This window comes from Haemaphysalis longicornis, unplaced genomic scaffold, assembly GCF_048455015.1.
Source record: "Haemaphysalis longicornis isolate Haplotype H1 unplaced genomic scaffold, Haemaphysalis longicornis Haplotype H1 scaffold_10, whole genome shotgun sequence".
NCBI classification, from domain to species: Eukaryota; Metazoa; Arthropoda; class Arachnida; order Ixodida; family Ixodidae; genus Haemaphysalis; species Haemaphysalis longicornis.
In genome coordinates this window covers 140,109,936-140,131,609 of record NW_027526204.1, presented here as the reverse complement: position 1 = coordinate 140,131,609, position 21,674 = coordinate 140,109,936, and the positions used below count along the sequence as shown (strand labels likewise).

The 21,674-nt window shown below is 48.7% G+C and overlaps 1 protein-coding gene across 1 annotated transcript; it reads left to right on the top strand.

Moving 5' to 3' along the window:
• The first annotated feature begins 116 nt into the window (after positions 1–116).
• LOC144160126 (uncharacterized) lies at positions 117–20,399 on the top strand. Its single transcript, XM_077691729.1, has 3 exons — positions 117–1,753; positions 10,546–11,485; positions 19,358–20,399. Exons 1-3 carry the CDS (start codon positions 519–521, stop codon positions 20,285–20,287), a joined length of 3,105 nt encoding a protein of 1,034 aa, XP_077547855.1. The 5' UTR covers positions 117–518; the 3' UTR covers positions 20,288–20,399.
• The last annotated feature ends 1,275 nt before the right edge of the window (positions 20,400–21,674 follow it).

Here is a 21,674-nt window from a genome sequence, read left to right as displayed (position 1 = left end):
TTGCAAATAAAATAATATACAAACTATTAATTACTTTTAAGAGAAAGAACATTTGAAAAACAGAGATGACGTCATTTTTTAACACTGCGGGACAGCGGAAGAGTTTCCGGTATCTGCTCTTGTTTTGTTCCGCTGCGGGGCCGCGGTTCTTCGGTAGTGCGATCTGTTCTGTGGTGCGATTGGTGTGGGTCTAACCGCTCTCACTGCGTAAAAAGAGCAAAACACTCTTAAAGAACTGTCTCAAAGATATACAGATATACATTCGTTCCAATGTCAGTTGCCGCTGGTGTCGTCATCTTCACGGCCGCAACTTGCCGTACACTTGGATGAAAACACGACAAGGTGACGGGAAGGCAGTGGAGGTAATGCCGTATCTTCGACAAGCGTTTCGTCTACGACGTTGAGATTGGCTCTCGAGGGAGTCGAAAACGGACCTCCTGTCACCAGTGTCTGTCGCCGACGGACGAGTGTTCACTCGCTAGGTCACAGTGGGCGTTTCCGAAGGCTACAAGACAATCATGGACTCCAGTGATGAAAACAGTTCCGTTGTAGATCAGCGAGCCCTAAATTCTGATGCTGGGAACAATTACTACATCGATCAGCGAATCCGTGAAATCCGGAAATTCTTCTCATCCAAAGGTGTCGGCCTCGACGATGCCTGTACCGACACAGCTGGTCGCCGTTGTTGGCTCTGCGCGAACCCAACGCCGTGGAACCGACTTTTGGCTCCGCTGAGCCTCGAACTCGTCGAGTCGGGACCCGGAAAGCTCTCCCTTCGCTCTGTCAATGTCGAGAGCAGAAATCTGAACGACGTTAACGCCCTTTATGACGGCGCCTACGTCTTCACGTGGCTGCCCAAGCAGCACCGATGCGTGCAGACGATTTGTTTGCACGACAACGTCCTCTTCCAGAAGCCAGCGTACTCGCTGAAGTTGACCCTGGGCTCGAGCGCAAACCTGCGCCACCTCAAGCTCAAGGGCGCCTACTCGACGCTGTTCAACGAGCAGGAGCTCTCCGATGGACTGGAGTCGTTGACGGCGCTCGAGAGCTTCGAGTTCCTCAAGCTCGACGTTACCCACATGCTGGCGTCGAGCATCGCTGCCCTCCTGCGCCGCAACAAGGCTCACCTGGCGAAGGTCGGCTTCAAGCGCAACGCCCTGTCGCAACGCAGCACGGCCACCCTCCTGTCCGCGCTCATCGAGTGCAAGGCGCTGACCGAGCTCTCGTTCGACCACAACAACCTGGCCAAGCCGAACGTGAAGACGATGGCCCGGGTGGTGCGGGCGGCGAAGTTCCTGAAGAAGCTCTCCCTCCGCTACAGCCTGGAGGACGAGGGCCAGTTCGGTCCCATCGCGGCGGCCCTGAATGACAACACGTCGCTGGAGGAGCTCAAGCTGCAGTCGTGCGAGGCGCCCCTGGGGCCTCTCTTCGCGGCCCTGGAGACCAACACCACCCTGAGGCACCTGGACCTCGACAGCTGCACCATGTCGGCCGCGTATGCCACGGGACTGGCCAATGCGCTGCGCTGCAATAAGGCGCTTCGCCGGGTGGTGTTGCAGCACTGCAGCGTGGACGACGTTGCGGCCGAGAAGCTCGCTGACGCGGTCGTGGAGAACAGCGCCCTGGAGACTCTGGACCTGTCCGAGAACAGGGTCAACATCCAGGGAATTGCGGCCTTCTGCGCTGCTCTGAAGAAGAACAAGACGCTGAAGACAGTCTCCTTCGGAATGTTCCACGCCACGGAAGAGGAGAGGTAAGCCCTCGAAATTTACTTTGTTAGCGTTACCAGAGTCCTTCAATGCTTTACTGGTCACGAAACTTCGGCGCTCGTTTCATATAGGGACCGCGCGCGCCACTACAGGCGCCACCGCCGCACGAAGGTCATCCAGCCGCCGCTTTCGCGGCGTATTGGTCTGCTCTTGGCGTACAAACGCTCGCTGCATTTGGTGTCTGCGCGCTGATTAAGTGTGTTTTTTTTCGTAGTGGTTAGCGATGAATAGTCCAGTCATCACCTGCCTTCAATGGGGTTTTATTTTTCGTAGTAAATTACCGTAGACTTCGGCCGCGAACGGCAACGGCTTCTGCGTGCTCTGGCACAAGCGCTGCGCCGTCGTGTTTTCGGATTTTTAAATCTCTATTTCTTCTTTTCTTAAAGCAAAGTTGTAAATACCACACATACGGTAGCTGCGTAGTCACGGACTGCTGCGGGCCTATCGATAATACAATAAAAAAACTGAAAGAAACCAAGTACGCGTCGTTCAGACTACGCTTAATGAATCCGTTGATTGCTTTGGATTGCACAGAACACTAAAAGAGATAGCCCAATAGTATTGTCGTTTCAATGAGTGGGTACATACTTGAGAACATATAAAAACGCTGCAGAAACGCAAAGGATCAAAACACGAAGAGATATATGTTGCACCATGTGTTTTTCCGCTTCCACGCTTTGCAATCCTTGCAAAAACAGGAAGCGAAAAAAGAACAATAAACTGGTTTTATCGCACGCAACAAAATTCAACGTTACGAAGGGAGACAAAAGAGCGTGGTCCAGCGTACAAAAATTTATTTTTTCGCACTGCGATGTGGAGCACACGGAGGAAACAGAATATTGCCACGTAGACAAGAACGACGCAAAGCTTTTCTGAACGCAGCGAGCTAGCGAGCTCCTGTTCTACAGAAGACTAGATTGAAACACAAACGTCGAAGAAGCAGTCCGCAGTGTGACGTGCACAGATGAACGTCAATAAAGTGAGTTGCGCGGCGTTTGCTATGCATGCATTACTCTCGGAATGTTAATAATTTCAGATCCATGGAAATGGGATCGAGAACATTATCGAAGAAACAAAAAATCAAGTTGGCGACAAGGTGGCACCCTTTTCACATCAAACAATATTGCCAGACGGTACGTACGACAAAAAGACCAAACGGGCGCTCCGGTTGAAGCGCCAGATAAGAAACCGGAATCGGCCACGCGCGGTTACAAAACAAACAAGACGAACCCTAAGGGATAATTTGCGGAAATATGAAAAGTAAAAGCACAAGGACGTACCGAAGCTTTTTTACACGCGAGCCTGAGCGTAAGGTAATACAAGTTTGCAAACAGGTAATGAAGCACCGCTACAACCTCACTGATATGACAAAAATCCGGCTTTAAGTTAGCCTTGTACAATTCTAGGTCCACGATGCGACCAAAAGTATTACCAATCAGATCAATCTAATCAATAACATGCTTCGTCGAGTCACCCGCCACACCACAGGCCTCAAGGAACACGAGCTTCGCAAGATAGTAGAAGCAACTATCTTTTCCAGAGTTTTGTACGCCCTTCCCTACCTTAAACTCACGAAAACTCAAAACAATAAATTGGAGATCGCCGTCCGGAAATGCTTACGAACTGAGCTCGGGGTGCCCATGTACGCCCCCAACTATCTTTTTGACGACACGGCCCTCCACAATACTCTTGAGGAGAAAGTAGCCGCGCACATCGCTGCCCAAGAGCACAGGCTCACGACGTCAACCCAAGGTCGCACCATCCTGGCTTATATAGGGTTTGCGACATCTCACTTACCTCCTCTACCAAAAGAACCTCCACCATGAGACACAATTCCTAGAATAATGGTCAAGCCCATCCCACGCCACATGGACCCGTCTTCAGACTCCGGCAGGCGCCGAAGTAGAGCCCTCCATCTTTCCAGCCCATCACATGACACATATTACACAGACGCCACGTTTACCGACAACATGGCCACAACTGTCACGGTAGGTCCACGTGAAGAAACCATTCGTCAACACTGTAATGTACCTTCTTCTACAGCTGCTGAAATTCAAGCCATTGCCGATTCGATCATGCTGCAACCCCATTCAACTGACCAAATTACCATCCGCACGGATAGTCAATCTGCCCTCAGAGAATTCGCAACTAACTCCTTACCTGCGCACATTCATCACGAGCTGACATGCTACATGGCAGCCCACAGTCACCTGCACGTATTTCTAGAATGGGTCCCCGGACACCAGGGAATTGTAGGGAATGAAAGGGCTCATGCCCTTGCTCGTGCAAATCGAAACCCGAGCGACCCTCAACCCTGGCCCCAGGACTACAGCCCCAAGGAAGAACGCGCCGCCCATCGCAAGGCCCGGAGGCAACAGCTGAAGGACCTTCGCAGATCTCGCCGTAATCTTCCTCCTCCCACTTCTGACCTCACACGCCGCGAAGGCACTTACATCCGCCAGGCTCAGACTCTCTCCCTCCCTTGTGACCTCGTTCTTCACTATATCATGACCCGAGATGGCACGCCCCACTGTCAGGTGTGTGGTGCCTATCCCGACGTTAAACACACCTACTGGACTTGTCCTCGCGCCAGGAGATCACCTCACTTTCTTCATCCACACCTTTTACCATCCCACATTCCATACTCATGGGAAAACTGGGCCGCTCCTCCGCCTGATCTTCACCCCATCCTTTGGCCTCGCCTCGCCCGGCACATTGCCCACGTGCGGGGCCCTGACACCTGCGGAATTCCCACCTGAACGTCTTCCAGGCCCACCAGAACCACATTTTCGGCAGCCCGGACATGGGCTGCTTTAAATAAAGTTTGATCTCTCTCTCTCTCTCAAAAGGGTACATTGCTTTTTCCATTCTCACACACAGTGCATTTCCACGCACTGTCACACACTTATAATCGAAGCTGAAATCTCCCGTTTCTTGCCTTAGAATGGCGCGCCTCCATTTCTCTCGCAGCTCCCCGTCGCTCGGTCAACAGAACAAGGAAACATTTTCTGTAGTATCGTTGTACAATAAACGACATCCCGGGACGCAACACATGTTAGGCATCGTCGTTGCACTACTTAAGTCGCATCACAGGAGCGCGAGATGCACGTTACATTTTTTTCCCCGCACAAAACAAACACAACTCGCCGCGGCTCCGCCGTTCGAGCCAGCGCAACGCCGCCCGATGGGTGACCTCAGTGAGAGGGTGGCGCCACCGCGCGGCGGCCAAACGCAGCATATGAAGCTCTCCCATTGAGTTACGGAGCAGTTTCGTGACCATTAAAGAATTGAAGGACTCTGGCGTTACTAAGAGTGATGATGCCATCTGTAGGACCAGTCTCCATAGTGTCCCGTGCTTCTTTTCTTTGCACTTTCTTCGAGCTCTGCACCATTTTCAGTCGCACTGTATAAGCCATAGAGTCATAGCCAGTCTTTTGTATAAGCCATAGAGTCATAGTAGCACGCTCTTCTTATGGGATACTGGAAGGACGGTTGTAGAAGGTACAGGCCGGGACTTAATTTTGCAGGCCACGCGAGCGCGTGGCAAAAGCCACCGATGCGCGCTCTGGAGGTCCGGCACCTGTTGTCGAGACTGGCGCGGCGCGCATGTGCGTCCTGTCGCAGCCACGCCGATTTTCTCGCTTCCTGCAGCGGTGCTGCGATGGTCACTAAAGCACCGCAGAGTGACGCTTTTGTAGCATTTCTTTCATCGCGATGGCACATTTGGGGCCTAATATGACGATTACGCCGGCTTTGGAGCAAGCGCTCTTCTCGTCCTGATAAATAATTGCGTGGAATGTTTTATTTGTTTTTGTGCTTTATCGTTTATAGACCACGAGACTAGCGGCTTGCGAACGGCGTCGCCAAATCAAGCGCATACGAAGCACAGTCTCGGGGTACTGCGCTACCACAACGAAATGCCAGCTATATGAATAGCGAACGTTTATTCACCATGTTTATTTTGTAATTTGGCCACTGAACATATATATTTCAGATCGCTCTCCGCTGCCCATAAAGTAGGCGGTTTGCAAGTTTTATAAAAGAAATTATTATTTTTTTTTTTTCTTGTTGCTACCTACTTCCTTACTTAAAAATTACAGAAATACGTACTTGCATAAATTGTCCGTTTGCTTTACCCATCACATTCGTAAAAATGGCACCTCAGGTTTCCACTGAACACCGTAAAATTATTCGCTACTTTGAAAAACCCGTTTTTCAAAGGGACATTTGCCGGCTTACTTAATAGGCCAATAGATGCTGTTAGCCGAGAAATTCTTGCCTACGGGGATGAATTGCTCCAAGGCTGGAGCAATTCTTCAAGGTCGGCTTGCATTGATTGATTATTAGGTTTTAATGCGCCGACGCTACATAGGCAATTAGGCGCGCCGTAGTTGAAAGCTCCGGATTAATTTTCGTTACCTGGGGATATTTAACATGCGCCGAAATCCCAAACACACTTTAGCATTCTCCCTTTTCGCCGCCATCAGAAAAGGGCCACCTTGCAGATGCCCAGAGGAGCGGAAGGACAAGGTCACCAACAAAACAGGAGGACAAGCTGTTTTTCATTGGTTGAACACCCATTCATTGGTGACAAAACCATTCGGAAGGCCCAAAGTCGCAATTAATATTACAGCGAAAAGTAGCGAATAATGTTATGGCATCCTTCGATAGGAACCCGAGGTGCCGTTTTGAATAATACTGACGCACAAAACGAACAGACAATTTATTTGGGTACTCGGCGCTTGTTAAAGATCCCCAGGTAGTCAAAATTAATCCGGAGCCCTCCACTACGGCGCGCCTCATCGCCTGCGTTGCGTCGGCGCGTTAAACCCTACAATCAATCAATTTATTTGGGTACGTCTTTCGATAATTTGTAGGTAAGGAAGTAGACATTAAAAATAAAACAGGATTTCTTTTATGAAACGTGCAAATCACCTACTTTATCGGCAACGGAAAGTGAGCTGAATTTGAAAGATAAGTCCAGTGGCCAAAAATAGTTTCCAAAAAAAAACATGAATAATGGTTCGTGATTCATATCGCTGGCATTCCGTCGTCCGCAGCGCGGCACCGTGTGATTGTGCTTTGTACACGCTTCATTCGGGAACGCCGTTCGCAAGCCGCTAGTCTCATCGTCTATACATGATAAAAGCCACAACAAACAAATAAAACATTCCACGCAAGTGTTTATCAGGATGCGAGGAGCACCTGCGCCAAAGCCTGCGCAATCGTCACGTCAGCCCCCAAATGTGCCATCGGGAAGAAAGGAATGCTACAAAGGCATCGCTCTGCGGTGCTTCGGTGACCATCCCAGCACCGCTGCAGGAAGCGAGAAAATCGGCGTGCTTGCGAGTAAAACAGAACGCGCATGCGCGCTGCTCCAGTCTCGACAACAGGCTCTGCGTCTCCAGAGCGCACATCAGTGGCTTTTGCCACGCGCTCGCGTGGTCTGCAAAATTAAGTCCCCGCCTGTACTTGCACAGATAAAAATCCCCACCTGATCGTAGTACTCCACTGATTAGTGTTGCATATGCTGGACATGATGCATGGAAGCATCCATCTTTGGGCATTTTGCAGTACATTGCGAATCGTGTCAGCGCAGCAACTTCTCGCAGCGTCTAGTTTCTTAAATAGTCTCCAACTTGTAGGGTGGATTATTTTACTGTGGCCCACTGGCGACCACCCACGTGAAAGAAAGCAGCTTCTGGTGACGTGTGAGCCCCAAGTTGCCCACAAGTGCCATCGAACTGTCCCATGAGATTACCTGGGCAGTGCTGCTCTTATCAAAAAGCAGAGGAGAATCTGGCTACAATTTTGCCCATGTTGGAGAAAAGAGCGCCAAGGCCTGTGCCATTATTTTATCCATTTGTTTAATGCCTAATGTAAATTGCGCTTTCATAAAGCCAGTTTGAAACACCACATATTAATACATGGCCAGAGGAAGCAGTTGCCTTTTTGTCAAAAGTATAAATGGGATTCAGCATTTCTTGGAAAAACATGAAGTTAATGTTTATCTGATATCACCCGGTTTGTAGTGGGCCACAGGCTGCAGCTTTAGGATAGGCTGGGTTGTCCTAACAGAATGCACAAAGCAGCTAGTGTGGCCACCCCATCGACGGGGCATGGGCCATGGAAGCTATGTACATCAAAACAGAGCGGTTTGCGGTCATCTTTAAAAAGGCGGCTGGAAAAAAAGGGGGGGGGGGGAAATGTGCATGTAGGTTAGGGAATAAACACAAGGTTTTGTTTATCCCTAGGGAATGTGCATGTAGGTTAGGGAAATAAACACGAGGATTTGTTTATCCCTAGGGAATGTGCATGTAGGTTGGGGAAATAAACACGAGGTTTTGTTTGTTTACCCCTCAACCCATGTCACTACGGTATTTTTTTTTTTTTCAAATATGACCTATTAGAGTGGTATCCAGCCCTCATTTGTAGTGAGTACAGAGTGCAACTCCAAAAAGCTCAAGCAAGGAAGGTGCAAGAAAGGAAAAACTGTGGATTCACTGTTTGCATCAGTGAGGACCGCTTTCAAATCTCAAAGTTTTGCACATATGAAAATGCCAATTTTATCAAACAGCAGAAATTAGAATGTCTTAGTTGAGCACCTTGGCCCTGTGTAATCATGTATTATTTTTGTTTGCAGCAACATTCTGCAGTCTTGCTCTCCCCTCTCGTGCCCTTTCTTTTTAATGCCATTTGTGTATTTACTTAGTGAGTGAAGTCCTTAGTCTGGGGGCCCAGTTCTCAAACGGGTATGTTTAGTTGAAATCTGGGAAGGCAGTCTCGTGTCTTCAAAAAGCCTTGTCTGCTGAGCACAGGATCGCGGGTTCAATTCCCGTCCACGGGGCAGCCACTTTTCTGATGGAGGCGAAAAGCAAGAACGCCTGTGTTCGAGATTTTGGCTCATGTTAATGATGCCCCGGTGGTCAAAACTAATCCGGAACCATCCACTACGGTACACCTCATTGCCTGTGTAGCGTTGGCACGTTAAACCCTGCAATCAATCAATCAATCCGAAAAACCTTGTGACACACTGGTGCTCGAAAAAGTGCGCTCTATGGTGTGACCACGAGTTCAAAATGACCTCTTCTTTCAAGGACGGTCCTCGAGACAGCGGTCTCAATCACTGTTCCGGCACTAGTGTCCACAATAAGTGCACGAGCAGACAACAACACGTCGTGTTGACTCAAGGCTCTGATACACGGCACAATCAGTGCTGCCCGCACGGTCGATAAGATATTGGTGCAGGCGTGTGAATGCCACGCCAAGTCCCGGCCTGCGCAGCGTTGTTGCATTAAATTGTATACAAGAGTGCAGGCAAAAAACTGCTCTCTGTGTGATGCAGCGCAAGTAAGCAAAGGACAGGGTATAAAGAGAAACACAACAGCTAAGCTGAGTGTTACCAGAAAACTCAGCCCTGCCGAGCACACGTGAGCGTGTGCCTCGGGAGGAGTGCTCAGTGTCGGCCACCTCGGCCTTCGGGAACACTCTGGCAGAATTCATGGTGTCATCTCTCACCTGCTGTTCTCCTTGCCAGTTCATGTGCGGTAGCACCTGAAGTGGCGAGCACAGAGCAAGAGGAGATTTCACGAAGCTGGTTGCCGTGGGTTGTAGCGCGTGCTAACGCGGTGTGCTTTGGGGGATGTGTGAAAGGCTGCGGACAAAACGATATGGGCCTGCCAGTCATGGAGAACTTTTAGTGACAAGTTCAAAAATCCACGGGAGGTTCAACAGCGGGGTCTGCGACGGAGGGAGAGGGGGGGGCGCCAGCTCTGCTGTTTCTCCAGCCTTGCACCAGTAGTGCAAGCTGCGCCAAATTTTTTTTTTTTTTCCTCTGTCCCTTGTTCACCCCGCTTTATTATGCAGAGCGTGTGCCAACTAGCTCTGTTGTCAAACACTGTTTGAAGGGAGCTGTGAAAACAGGGATTTTCTGTTGCACTGTATACTGATTGACGTATCAAAAAGGGATGCAAATGGCATTACATAAAAGCGTGTGCTGTTTCTGAGCCAGCGAGCTCATTCCCAGTTAGACGTGTTTTTTTGTGAAACCATTCCAGAAGTGGGAGGGGGGGTCCATTCTCAAGACGGTGTGTTTATCATAATGTACAAATACATTTGATCCCATGGTTTGAACTACATTGGAGGCATGATAGCAGTGGCATTGTGCCATTATCATTTACATGCACAGACGCAAAAGGTCAGTGTCAGGCGGTCAGTGTCGAAACCCTTACTGTGGAAATTATACCATAGTCACTTTCTGACCACCGAAGTCCCCTCTAGGCATTTTAGGACAGCTAGAGAAGTTTCATACGTAACTCTTGCCACTACGTTCAGGGGCTGCTTGCCTTAAATTCCACTTGGCAAACAGTGTGAGAAGTTGATTACTTGATCGCTGCAGTGGCACAGTCTGTTAGTTCAGATTTTCGTGATCAGTGCATGCAAGCTGTTTCACATGTGTACATCATGTAAAAGCGCCTAAATGCACAGCAGGCATCGTCTGCATGCCAACATGTACAGTACTGCTAGCTGCAGTGCCATCGGCAATGCTTAGGGCAAGTAAGAAAAAATGGTTGATTGGTGTGGCACATTCGATGCTTCTTGATGTAGCCCTTGCTGCTTTGACCAGTGCGTTGGCCTAAAGTAACCTGTACTAAATTTTGAGGCCTCCATTCATTTGTCTTGTGGGGATTTGTACTGGTTTGTGATCCCCATTGAGCCTTTCCCTCTGCATTGCACGCTTATGCATTCGTACAAGCACATTAGTCTGATCTTGCAGGAGGGACCTGGCCCACCTTCTGAGCCGGTCTGACTGCTGTGGCCGCATTATGGTGCCCTGGGCCAACCCTGACCTGCCGCCGCTCACGGCCACTCTAGCACTGGCATCGCAGTCGCCGTCGGAAGTGAGCCTGAGTGACATCACAGAGTTCTCCAGCATGCTCGTGTGCGAACTGTTCGACACCCTTGCGAGCAACACCGAGGTCAAAACACTCAAGGTCGAAGCACGGGGCTACGAAGCCGACAAGGCGGACGCCCTGTGTCGGGCCCTGACCGCCAACCAGTCCATCAAGAGCCTCGAGTTGCAGCTCAACGTGGAATCGCTCCAGGGATCGCTCATCGTCGGCGTCACTAAAGCCCTCATGGTCAACACGACGGTCACCGAGCTGATCATTTACACGTGCGACATCAGCCTGCACTCTTCCAAGACGTTTGCCAGCATGTTGGCGCAGAACAAGACGCTGACGACGATCGCCCTCTACTGCCGGCACCTGGGAACCAAACGGCTTGAGATGCTCTCGCGGGGGATGATACAAAACAGCGTGGTCATCTCGTTCACCTTCGGCAAGGCCCTGCCCAGAAACCGCGCAGCCTTCCGTCTCCACGAGTGCGTGAGGCGCAACGTCGGCCTCCTCAACATGGCGGTGCAGTTTGTGCTGCAGGCCGACGTGACCAAGCGTTGCGCCCAGGCGTTTGAGACGCTCCGCTGGACTTCTTCGCTGGTGTCGCAGGTGGCCAAGGTGTCCGGAAAGTCCGAGCCGGAGGCCGTGGCGGCCCTGGACGCAGCCGAGAAGTACATTCGCTCCCATTACCTCTTTGTGACCGGGGTGGTGAGAGAGGCCGTCAGGTGTTACCCAGGGATGGGGAAGCAGGCGGATGCGCTCAACGACTACTGCTGGCAGGCCATTGCGGAGTACCTCCGAGTGTCCGATGTGCTCGATGGATGACTGTTTGAACAGCGTGTGCCAAGCCTTTCGTAAAAGTGCTGCTGCACCCCTCATGCCTGGTTGAGAGACAGTTCTTCCAGCATTGTTCTTTGTTATTCTTTTAAGTGCTAGCCTGAACAGAGATAATATAATGTAATATATTATGTGTAATGTATTATGGTGCGGTTATCACTAAGTCATGATGAGTGTATGAATGCCATAGCTATATTTTGAGTTGCCATGTACCGCTGTAGTTTTCTATAAAGGTGCCTTTGTTTGTTTGTGTGCCTTTCTTTGAGGAGTCATCAGTGGTTGTGGTTGTAAATTCAGCACAACATGCTGGGAGCCTCGGGTTATTAAGCGGAAGCTACCAACTCTGGTGCTAGACGGCACATTGTGGAGTTGAGAGCCCAGCTATAGTGACAAGTTAAAGTGCCCATTGTGCCTGTAGCATTCGTTTAGTTTTTGTGTGCAGTAGCGTAAGCTTTTCTGGGAGTACCTTAGTTTACAAGCCACCATGGTGGCGCAAACACTGAGGCATTTTTCTGCAAATTGAGCCATCTAGGTTGACAAACATAAGCTGTTACTCATGTCGTGCACCACAGTGAAATCGATATGATGGCAAGTTGGTTAGTCAATCAAATATGCAACCATCGTAATGACTGCTCACCTCAATTGATGTACCGTAATTTGTATGTACTGTATGTATGTTGCTGCTTAAAGTTTAATGGGAGTCGACCCAAGCGTTCCTTGGATTGTTGTACCCAGGCCGGGCGAAGGTGCTGTGTTGTTGTACGAAAAAGGAACTCTGCGGCTCAGGGGTGTATACTTCGTATGGGGCTTGCAGATTAAACGACAAATGTGCACACCCATTGACATTCGCGTCCGAGTTCGCCTTTGTTGAGCCCAAGTTCTGGTGGGGGACAGCAGAGCTTTCATTGCTGGGTTAGCAGCATTGGGGGGTGTTGCTGCTATGTTCAAGAAAATCTCCCAGCTGAAGGTACGTGCTTCAGTTCATGGTAGACAAATATCCCAGGGTGAATATTTGAAAGGAAGAAAGAAACATGCACGGCCTTGCTTGTTGGCACATGACATGTTTAATGTTCTCCATACGCTAGTACTCTGGGCAAAGACGAACTGCTATTCTGCATTGAAGCCACCCTCCAACACCTCCCTGTGCAAGGCAGTTAAATCGAAGGTGCCCGTAATGCCAACGCAAGGGTAATGCTTTTGATGTGTGAGGACTTCTCTGAGCTGTAGGAGGATGTCATACGCAGAGATGCAAGCACGAAATCCAAATGTGGTGCGTGTGGGATAAGGCGGTTGCCCTTGAAGTAGTCTGTGTGGTGGTTTGCACAAGTCTTGTTTACTGGCAAATGAGGCCAGGGAAATAAGACTAAGGTTCTGGAGGGACGCTGGTTTGCCAGGTTTCGGGATTGCTGGTTTCAGCACTCTTCCATTGGAGGGTAGGCAGGGGGGGGGAGATAGAGGTCCAACACTGATCAATATAAACTAACAGGGTGGCCGTGCTTTACGAATCCAGATTGCAGAGAAGCTTGTTGTGAATGTGACCCTGGCGGAGTGTGGTGTTCCAGGTAGGGTTGTTGAGTGCAGTTTAATTCTGCGAGGGAGGGTAAGGGGAAGTAGAGGTCGGGGGAGGTTACGTCTCCTGTGGTGGTGAAGTGCCTGTAGTTATGTAGAAGTTGGTTCTCGGAAAGGGGATGATTTGGTGTGTTGTGTAGCTTATGTCTGATATGCTTGGTTTGGTGCGCAGCGGAGCGGTATATGCATGAGTAAATATCTATAGGAAAGGCAGGTACAACACCTGGCAATGGACGCAGGGAGGGGAAATACAACCAGTGGGTTCCCGAGGTTAAAAGTACCACATGTGTGTGCCCTGCACACGGGCCTCTTTATTCAGGTCATTTTCATTTTAAACCTGTGCACCCGGCAAATGCCCAAATATTCCAAAAGGTTTGCTTCAATCGCAGGAGGTGGTGAGGTAAACATTGGTGGTGTTCCACGGAGATTCTGGTACAGTGCTGAAGAGGGGGACGCACTGCACAGGGAACAGACAATCGAGGAAACAGTAGCGTTGCCTTCAGGTGTGATATCTTTTATTTATCCTTTTATGTAATCGCTAATGACTTTTATACAGAGATGCCCCTGCCGGATCTATTGATGGCGGATATCACGACTGTACTGGGGTGGCCCTGTGGTCTAGGGTCTCAAGACACAAGATGGCCTACTGCATGTGTCTGTCAGAGTTTCCTACCAGGATATACTTGTAGTCTGAAGCTCTTTCATGTCATAGTCACTTTATACCATGCAGAACTCTCATGGGATTCCTGCCCTCTGCATCCCACAGAATCCGAACAGGCCCAAAGGATCAACCCCGCAGGCTAAAAGAGCGCGAACTAAAATAAAAAATTGGGTGGCCAGTGCAAGATCATCAGACCCACGAACGGTGGAAGAATAGACAATTCTTCCACCGTGGTCTCGCCCTAGAAGCCGCCGAGGCCTAAGGGATAGCGACCGATTGATGGGAAAAGGTGCTTCTAACGCTCCCTCTTTGACTGGTGCATAATAAAGTTCTCACTGACTGATTGGCTGGGGCAGCTTCTCACTAATGGTGCACAGACTGGGCAACCTCTGAAGCTCGCAGCCCCACCTAGCCTATGGTTGGTTCGGCTAAGTTTATGCTTGGAGACTCCAAGATATCTACATGGGGTCATTGTTAGCCCCCCAAAGAGCAATGAAGAACTGGTAATTAAAGTATGTACAATGTACGCGTGCCCACCGACTTTGCGGTGAAGCTCCAAGAGTAGCGGAGGGTGCAGCGGGACGGCTGTTTGTCCAAATTTTTGAGAACTTTCGGTGTCCGCTGTTCAGATTGTGTGGTCCGGTGTGTGGGACGCTAATTGTTAAGTTGAAGAGAAGTTTTATCTCTTCTCGGCCTTTCGGCTTCTTTCATTTTGGCATTAATTCTTCTGTTTGGACAGTCAAAATTGCACCACTTGTCACGACAAGCAATAGACCGAGCCACCCCGTGATGCTTTTTCAGAGCTGTGCTCGTATCAGTTGTATCTCACCTCCTTGCGACGCGTTTGCAAAGCCATGCTTGTACCTGTTGTATTGAGCCTCTCACAAGTGGCAAAACATCATTGCTCGGCGAGGCATTATCGCTGTTAAAAAAGGCAAACCCGTAGCAAACGTGAGAATCAACGAATTGCGAAGCTTTCATTGTGACATCGTATTTTTGGCTTAGCTGCTTTAGAACAGTGAGCCGTGGCGCGTGCATCGAGAAATAAGAGTCATAAAAAGAAACGTTCAGTTTTAGTCTCTCCAGCGAAGAGAAGACGCCACCACAGCTTCACGATCGCTGCGCTGCCTGCCGGCACTTCTCTGCGGCGTTTACGGGATGAGTGCTGCGTGGCTGATAGGGGCTCATGCATTGTTTCGGTTCTCTTTCACTTCTCTTTGCCTTTCCACGCCCTAAACAACTTGTTATGGTGACATCTCTAAGGAAATATACATCTAGGGCACAAAAAAAAACAGTTGCGTCTTGGTTGAGTGCTCGAGTGCCAACACTATAGCTACCCAGGGAGGCGTTTCTATGCGCTTCTTGGCTTCTTGGCCTCTCCTCCTCCGCCTCCCTGCGCTGTGAACGAACCTGATGACAAACACTATATACATAGACGTCAGCAACTACAGATCTCTGGGGCAGAGACCACCAAGTCATCGCGGGAGCTCCTGGACTGAGGAACCACATCCACTTCCTTACTACATAACGTTCTTCACTGCTATTTCTACTGTTCATTTCATTCCGTGTTCAAATGACTATTTAAGATTTCTTAAAAAAAAACTTCCAGCTATATTACTACACTACTTAATTTAAAAGACAAGAATTTTCAGCACAGCACGCGTAATTTTTTTTTCCCTTCATCCCCTGTGCTTTGATTTTTCGCTTCGCATGAGTTCACGCGTTCCACTATCTTGAGTGGAAGCCACAAGTTGGGTCTTCTGCATTTTGTGCCTTCTGTTGCTGTAGAGAAGGCATGCCACACGGAAGGGCATATCCAGGCACACTGTAGTGATGCCTTTTAAGTTGGAAAACATCAGCTTACCTGAAAATAGAGTTGTAGATGCACAACGAACACACCCCAACTACTAACGTTGCATCGACTGTGATTTTACGCAATTAGTAGTGAAACAGAAACAAGGACAAGAGAAAGACCACTTGGCGACGCTAATTTTACTTAGATTTGAATGTGATTTCAGTGATGACTGCATCAGCTTACCTGAAAATAAAGAGTTGTAGATGCACAACGAACACACCCCAACTACTAACGTTGCATCGACTGTGATTTTACGCAATTAGTAGTGAAACAGAAACAAGGACAAGAGAAAGACCACTTGGCGACGCTAATTTTACTTAGATTTGAATGCGATTTCAGTGATGACTGCGCCCTCCCAGGTCTACGTACCCCTTATCAGTAGTGTAACTGGTGTCCCCCTCGGTTATATTGAAAGTAAGTTTTTTTAAGTGGTCACAGGGTTTGAACCAGTAGCCACTACCCATCCAGGGCAGATGCTCTACCAACATAGGCCAGACTTTCGTTTTCATGCTTTCATCATCAGGTTGCATTTCAGGTGCAATTGCCACTTCCTTTGCAGAAGCTTAATTATTCAACTTTCAAATCTTTCAAATAATTCTCAGTAATAATATGCTTGGATCACTATAAACATTTTTGTGGGGGTGTAGAACTAGGTATCTGCTAAATGATTTTTCCAAATCCCTAACCGGAGATTTTTCTTGACCACGTAAGGCAAATTTTCTTGACCAGATTACTAATGCATTTTAGTATAGGTAGAACCTATTTCAGAGAACTCAGGCTATTAATGTTCCTTGACAAGCGCGTATGTACTACAAGAAAAATGTACTTTTGGTGCTTGAGAGAGTCTCGTTTTCTTTATTTTTTTTTAGAATCCAAAGTTGTGCTTTACCTGGTAATCGTAATTTCCTTTTCTTAGGTTAATCAAAAAAGAGTGGATACACCAACAGTCATTTGCTTTTTACTTTCCCCGAAGTTTCAACAGTCAGTTACAACAAGTTGCCTATATGACTAATGATGTTATAAAAGCTTGAGGCAGAAATGATTGAAAGGAGCCTAGGCTATTGAGGGAATCGCTGCATTCTTTAATGTCTGTGTTGTACTACTATAACATAAAATCGTGCGTACAGTTTATTGCAGGATCGTTTGAATGCGTTCAAGCGATGTGTTTGCGAATTTCGCAGTGTCTAGAGTTACGTCCTTCTAATTTTAGCGATCAGACGAGGCTTCTTTGCACGGCGTTGTTGTCATGCAAGAAAGCCAACAGGAAGGCAGCTCGCGATGCTAAGTGACATCACCTAAGGAGTAATTTTTGGGGCCTTAACGTCACCAAGGGCTCTCAAGTGACATTATGACGTCAGAGGTTCAAACGATGCCGAAAATGCCGAAGAGAACGTGATACATACACGCAGAAACAAGAAAACTGTTGCTTCCCTCCCACCCCGTAAGTTTCTCTTCCGGCCGACCCCGCGTTCGCGCACCCAAAAAGAAAGTTTCGCTTTAAAAAAAATCGTTTGTCGCACGTTCAATGCAAACTATAAAAAACATCGTTTGCCTTCAGTGTGCCACGCCCAGTTGAAACTAGAGCTGCATATGAGCTGCATGAACATAAAATTCTTTCCTGCTAGCGATTACAGCGCCCCTACCAAGCGTTTTCCTACATCGCTCTCAAAACACCAAAATGGTGGACTTGACCAACTTAGTAAGTTTCTATGATTTCCGGTTGTGAGATTCCGCGTTTGCGCGTGTTTGAAAGCGTGGCACGAGGTCTGAAATGTCACATAAGTACTACGGTACAGGCAAGCCGAATTCAGCAAGCAACCGAGAAGCGAAGGTCCACTTCTTCGCGACGCGGTCATCCTGGAGAAAATCGTGCATGACAAGCGCGTCCGCTGTGCGGACGGCACGACGTAGAGGTACGAACTGCGAGCCTGTTGAAGGGAGTCTGTCGGTATGGTCCTCGGTCGCGGCTCCGGTTGCAGTGGGTGATATTCGCGCGGCGGCGATAGTGCACATAACGCTTGAGTCTAGTCATGTACATCATGAGGTGCACATGAGTCTAGTACGCAAACGTGAAACATTAGAAACATCGAAGAAACACTAGAAATAGGAGGAAGCTACCCAGTAGGCTGTTGATGATGATGAGCAAAAGCTATGTCTGGGCTGCGAGGCAGTCTGTAATGAGGTTCAGAAATCAAGCCCACATTTCTCTGTCTTTCTTTTTTAAAACAAACAAAATTAAAGCCGTTCCACTCAACGTGAAAGCTGTCGGAAGTGCAGAGCAGTGATTCGCCATAATGGGCTGTAGTGCCATTATCCGCTCACTGCTACCACCAATGCAGTTCAAATTTCCCGCCTAGCGCCCCAGACCGCTGAGCCACGGGACGCGAATGTTTTTCTAATATAGGGTATATATTGTATAACCGGTTTACACTTTCATTTAGTTTTGGCATTTCAAGCAGCTTAGGTGACTATTTGTTGTACTGCGATCGTGCAGTAAGCGTCGCCCGAGTTTCCACAGTAGCTCACGTCTAGCAATTGCATTTCGTAGACGGAAAAGCGTTCGCAGATGCGTAGTCGTGCTGCTGACCGCTGTGCTTGTTCGCCCAGCGCAAAAAAGTGCTTCCCGCGCCCTAGTTTTACGCTGTACGGTAAAAATATCAGTTGATTTTATTTCCTTAGTACCTATATTGACTTCGCTGACTCTTCTCCCGCCTTCAAGAGGCCTTATATTTTCCTACTGGCGTACCAGTCAGCGAAGTGTCGCATGTGCGCTTGTGCAGCGCTTGTGTGAAGCGACCTTGACTTGGAGCTAGATACAGTGTACAAACAAACCAAGTAAAGAAAGGCACATTCTTCCATTCACAAACGTGTCCTGGCTTCGTTTCAACTAAGCGAACGAATTGCGACCAAGCAATTTTTTTTTAACCTCCTTGATTGCGACGACCCGCCGGTGGCCGGCGGACGAAACGCTGGGCCGACTGACTCTGTCGGCCGGGGAACGGTTCAGTAGCGCAGACGTGGCGCAGCCAATTGCCAGCTCATCCCCTCCTGACGTCACACGAAAACGCCACAGTAAATGGGCGAGCGTAAAGAAAAGAGGACAGCATTTTCGAATTAGTTTTTCTACTAAATAAAATCGTGTAAACGCGCCTAGAGTGGTCGAAACATGACCTGGGGACTCCGGACTACAATCTGCGCTAGTAATCCCGCAATGTTTACATATCACTTCAGTGTCCCTTTAAAGTGCACCCGCAGGAGTTCTTTTCTTTTTGTGCTTGCTTTTCCTCCCACGCGTGCCGGCGTTGTACTGACACTTTTTTCCACTTATTATCGTAAAAACCAACCCAATGAGCATTCCTATCTAAATGAATGCGGGTGCTGGCGGTTAATTACGTATATCTTGCCTCAAATGTACCTACAGCTTTCTTTGTGCTAAACAACGGGGAGATGTATGGCAAGCTCCAGTGGTTCACAAGTTTCGAATGCTTATGACTATATAAACTGCTTGGCTTTTGAAGCCTCTGTGGGACGCCGCAATGACAGAACACCATGCGGCTCCACTTGGGTCCAGCGAGCGAGCTACGATGGCTAGGCAAGCCCCTAAAGTGCTCTGCACTTGATTGAATAACCCGTGCCAGCCTACCGCTGTAGTTAAATAACAGAGGATAAGCTATATTTTAAAAATATTGATGTTAGGGATTCAGTAAATGAAACTGACTGAAAAATGAAATTCAAGGTATTTTTCTTTCTCCCCCAGGACACACAGTAGGGATTGGTCACAAGAGCGCAAGCTGGGCAGCCAAGTGGTGCAATGCTGGACGAGCGCAACGTACCGGATTGCCTGCACAGGCTGAGCACGCCTTCCCTGTGCCCACCCTCGTGGCACATGCGTGTGCAGCTGTTCCCGGCTGACTCCTTCCCGCAAGTGTGCAGGGCTGTCGCTTCGAGCGAGGTGAAGCACCTGCGGGTCACTTTCTCCGACTGCGATCGCGAGCTGGCGCAACACGTGCGCACAGCGGTGCAGGAGAGCCGATCCCTCTCCTGCCTGGAGCTGGAAGAGGACAGCATCTCTGCGGGAGCATGCTTGGCTGTGGCCGAAGGACTGTCGCAGTGCAGAGGAGTGAGGCTACTCGATATGAAGATACACCAGCTGAACCACGAATCTGCAAGCTCCCTCGCTACTGTTCTCACTGCGAACCGTACCCTACTCAAGGTGTGGCTCGACTGCATCGACGTGGATCTCGATCAGGACTGCTTGGACGTTCTCGCTGCCGGGCTGGCTCAGAACCCGGTGATAACGGATTTTTCCTTGAATGACGCTGGCCGCGGTGGCATCCTCTACACCCAGGCCATGACGGAGGCCGTTGATAGGAACCGGAAAAGCTGGAACTGCGCTGTGCAGTTTATGCTTGCTCCCAACTGTGACAGGCGGCGAGTGGAATCCTTCGAGTTGCTGTGCCGAGTGCCCTGCTTTGTGTGGTGTGTCGCCACGGTCACCGGGAAGCCTTGGGAGGAAGTGCAGCGGATGGTGAATTCAGTCGGGCGGTTTATTCGCACCAACTACCTGCTGATAACGAAAGTGGTGGCCCGGAAGGTCGAGTGCCTTCCTGGCAGGGGAACGCAGTTGGACAGACTGGACGTTGACTGTTGGCTGGCTATTGCTCAGTACCTCAAGGTGTCCGACGTCCTGGACAGCTAACTGTGACTGATCTGGATGTTCCTGGTGTAAAGCTCAAGATAAATTTATGTGGTTCTGTTTATTGGTTCGAGGCCCAGCCACTTTTATTTTTAAAATAAAAAGGAAGACAACATGTGCCTGCAGTCTCACTTCGAGCTTACTAGGCGTTTATAGTTTTTTACTAGTTATGAGTTTTGAGGATCTCTCTGCTTTCAAGGTTGGAAGGGAGTGGTAGCCATTTTGCCACAAGTACTCGCTAACAACAAAGGGATCGGTGGCTTTTCTATTTGGAGTGTTAAGGCCTGTTTCTAGGGCAGAAAAAAAATTTGTCCTGGTTGTATATTTCCGCAACTGCACATAACAGTTTGGAAAAACATGCTGCTGTGGCTCCAGACGCCACAGCACTGTGTGTACTTACACCGTCGTCATCCCCAGTCAAGTACTAGTTGATCTCACACGCGGACGCTCAAAAGTGTGTGGAATATCATCCTTGAAAAATTAACACGTACATTAGTGCGTACGGAAATACTGTTGGTTCCTATTTTATATTGTGATAACTACGTTTAGAACGCGCAATGAAGACAGACAAAATATGTTTCGTTCATGGAAAGGGCTGTGCTGTCCTAATATAAATGACACGTTAATTCGAACTTGGTTAATTTGAACTTTCGGTTAATTCGAACCGACGCCCTGGTCCCGGCACAATCCTGTATATTTCAATGGGAGAAAACTGATAATTCGAACGCGTCGGTATCGAAAAGGTTAATTCGAGCTTGGGTCCCCTGGTTTCCATCGCTCCTCACGGAAGAAGCCTGCCTAGAGTGATTACAACAAGGAGGTTGTGTAAAACTTCTTGGATTACAACGAGGTGCAAAGCGAAACCAAACCAAATTAATGCAATACAACGAAACAAAAACAACAGTGCAGCACGTGCACTATACGCTGCTCCAGCAGCGTCGTTTTGCTTTCGGAGCGGGCGCCGCACCGCCGGTGCCATTCGCTGTTCGAGCTCCATAAACATTATTTATGAAATCACCTGCCACAAACATGTTGTAGCACCTAATTCGCGATAACGAGTCCAGAGGTGGCTTCTTCGTGTTCCGCCTGCACAGTGTGGTGCGATGTCCATTCATTATAGCGCCCGCCCGCTTATTCATACTCTGCTTAATCCAAGATAAACCGAGATGCGAAGAATGTGACCAAGATCTAACAGTAAATCACATCCTACTCTCATGTGCGAGATTTGAGGCCATCAGGAAAAAACATTTTCCGCAGTTTTACAAACAACACATCCCTTTTCATCCTAGCTTACTCATAGAAGACTATGCCTTTGTTGAAATTTCCTGCCTTGTTAGTTTTCTAAAAGATGCAAAACTCTTAAACAAGCTCTAAATGTTCTAAAAATAAG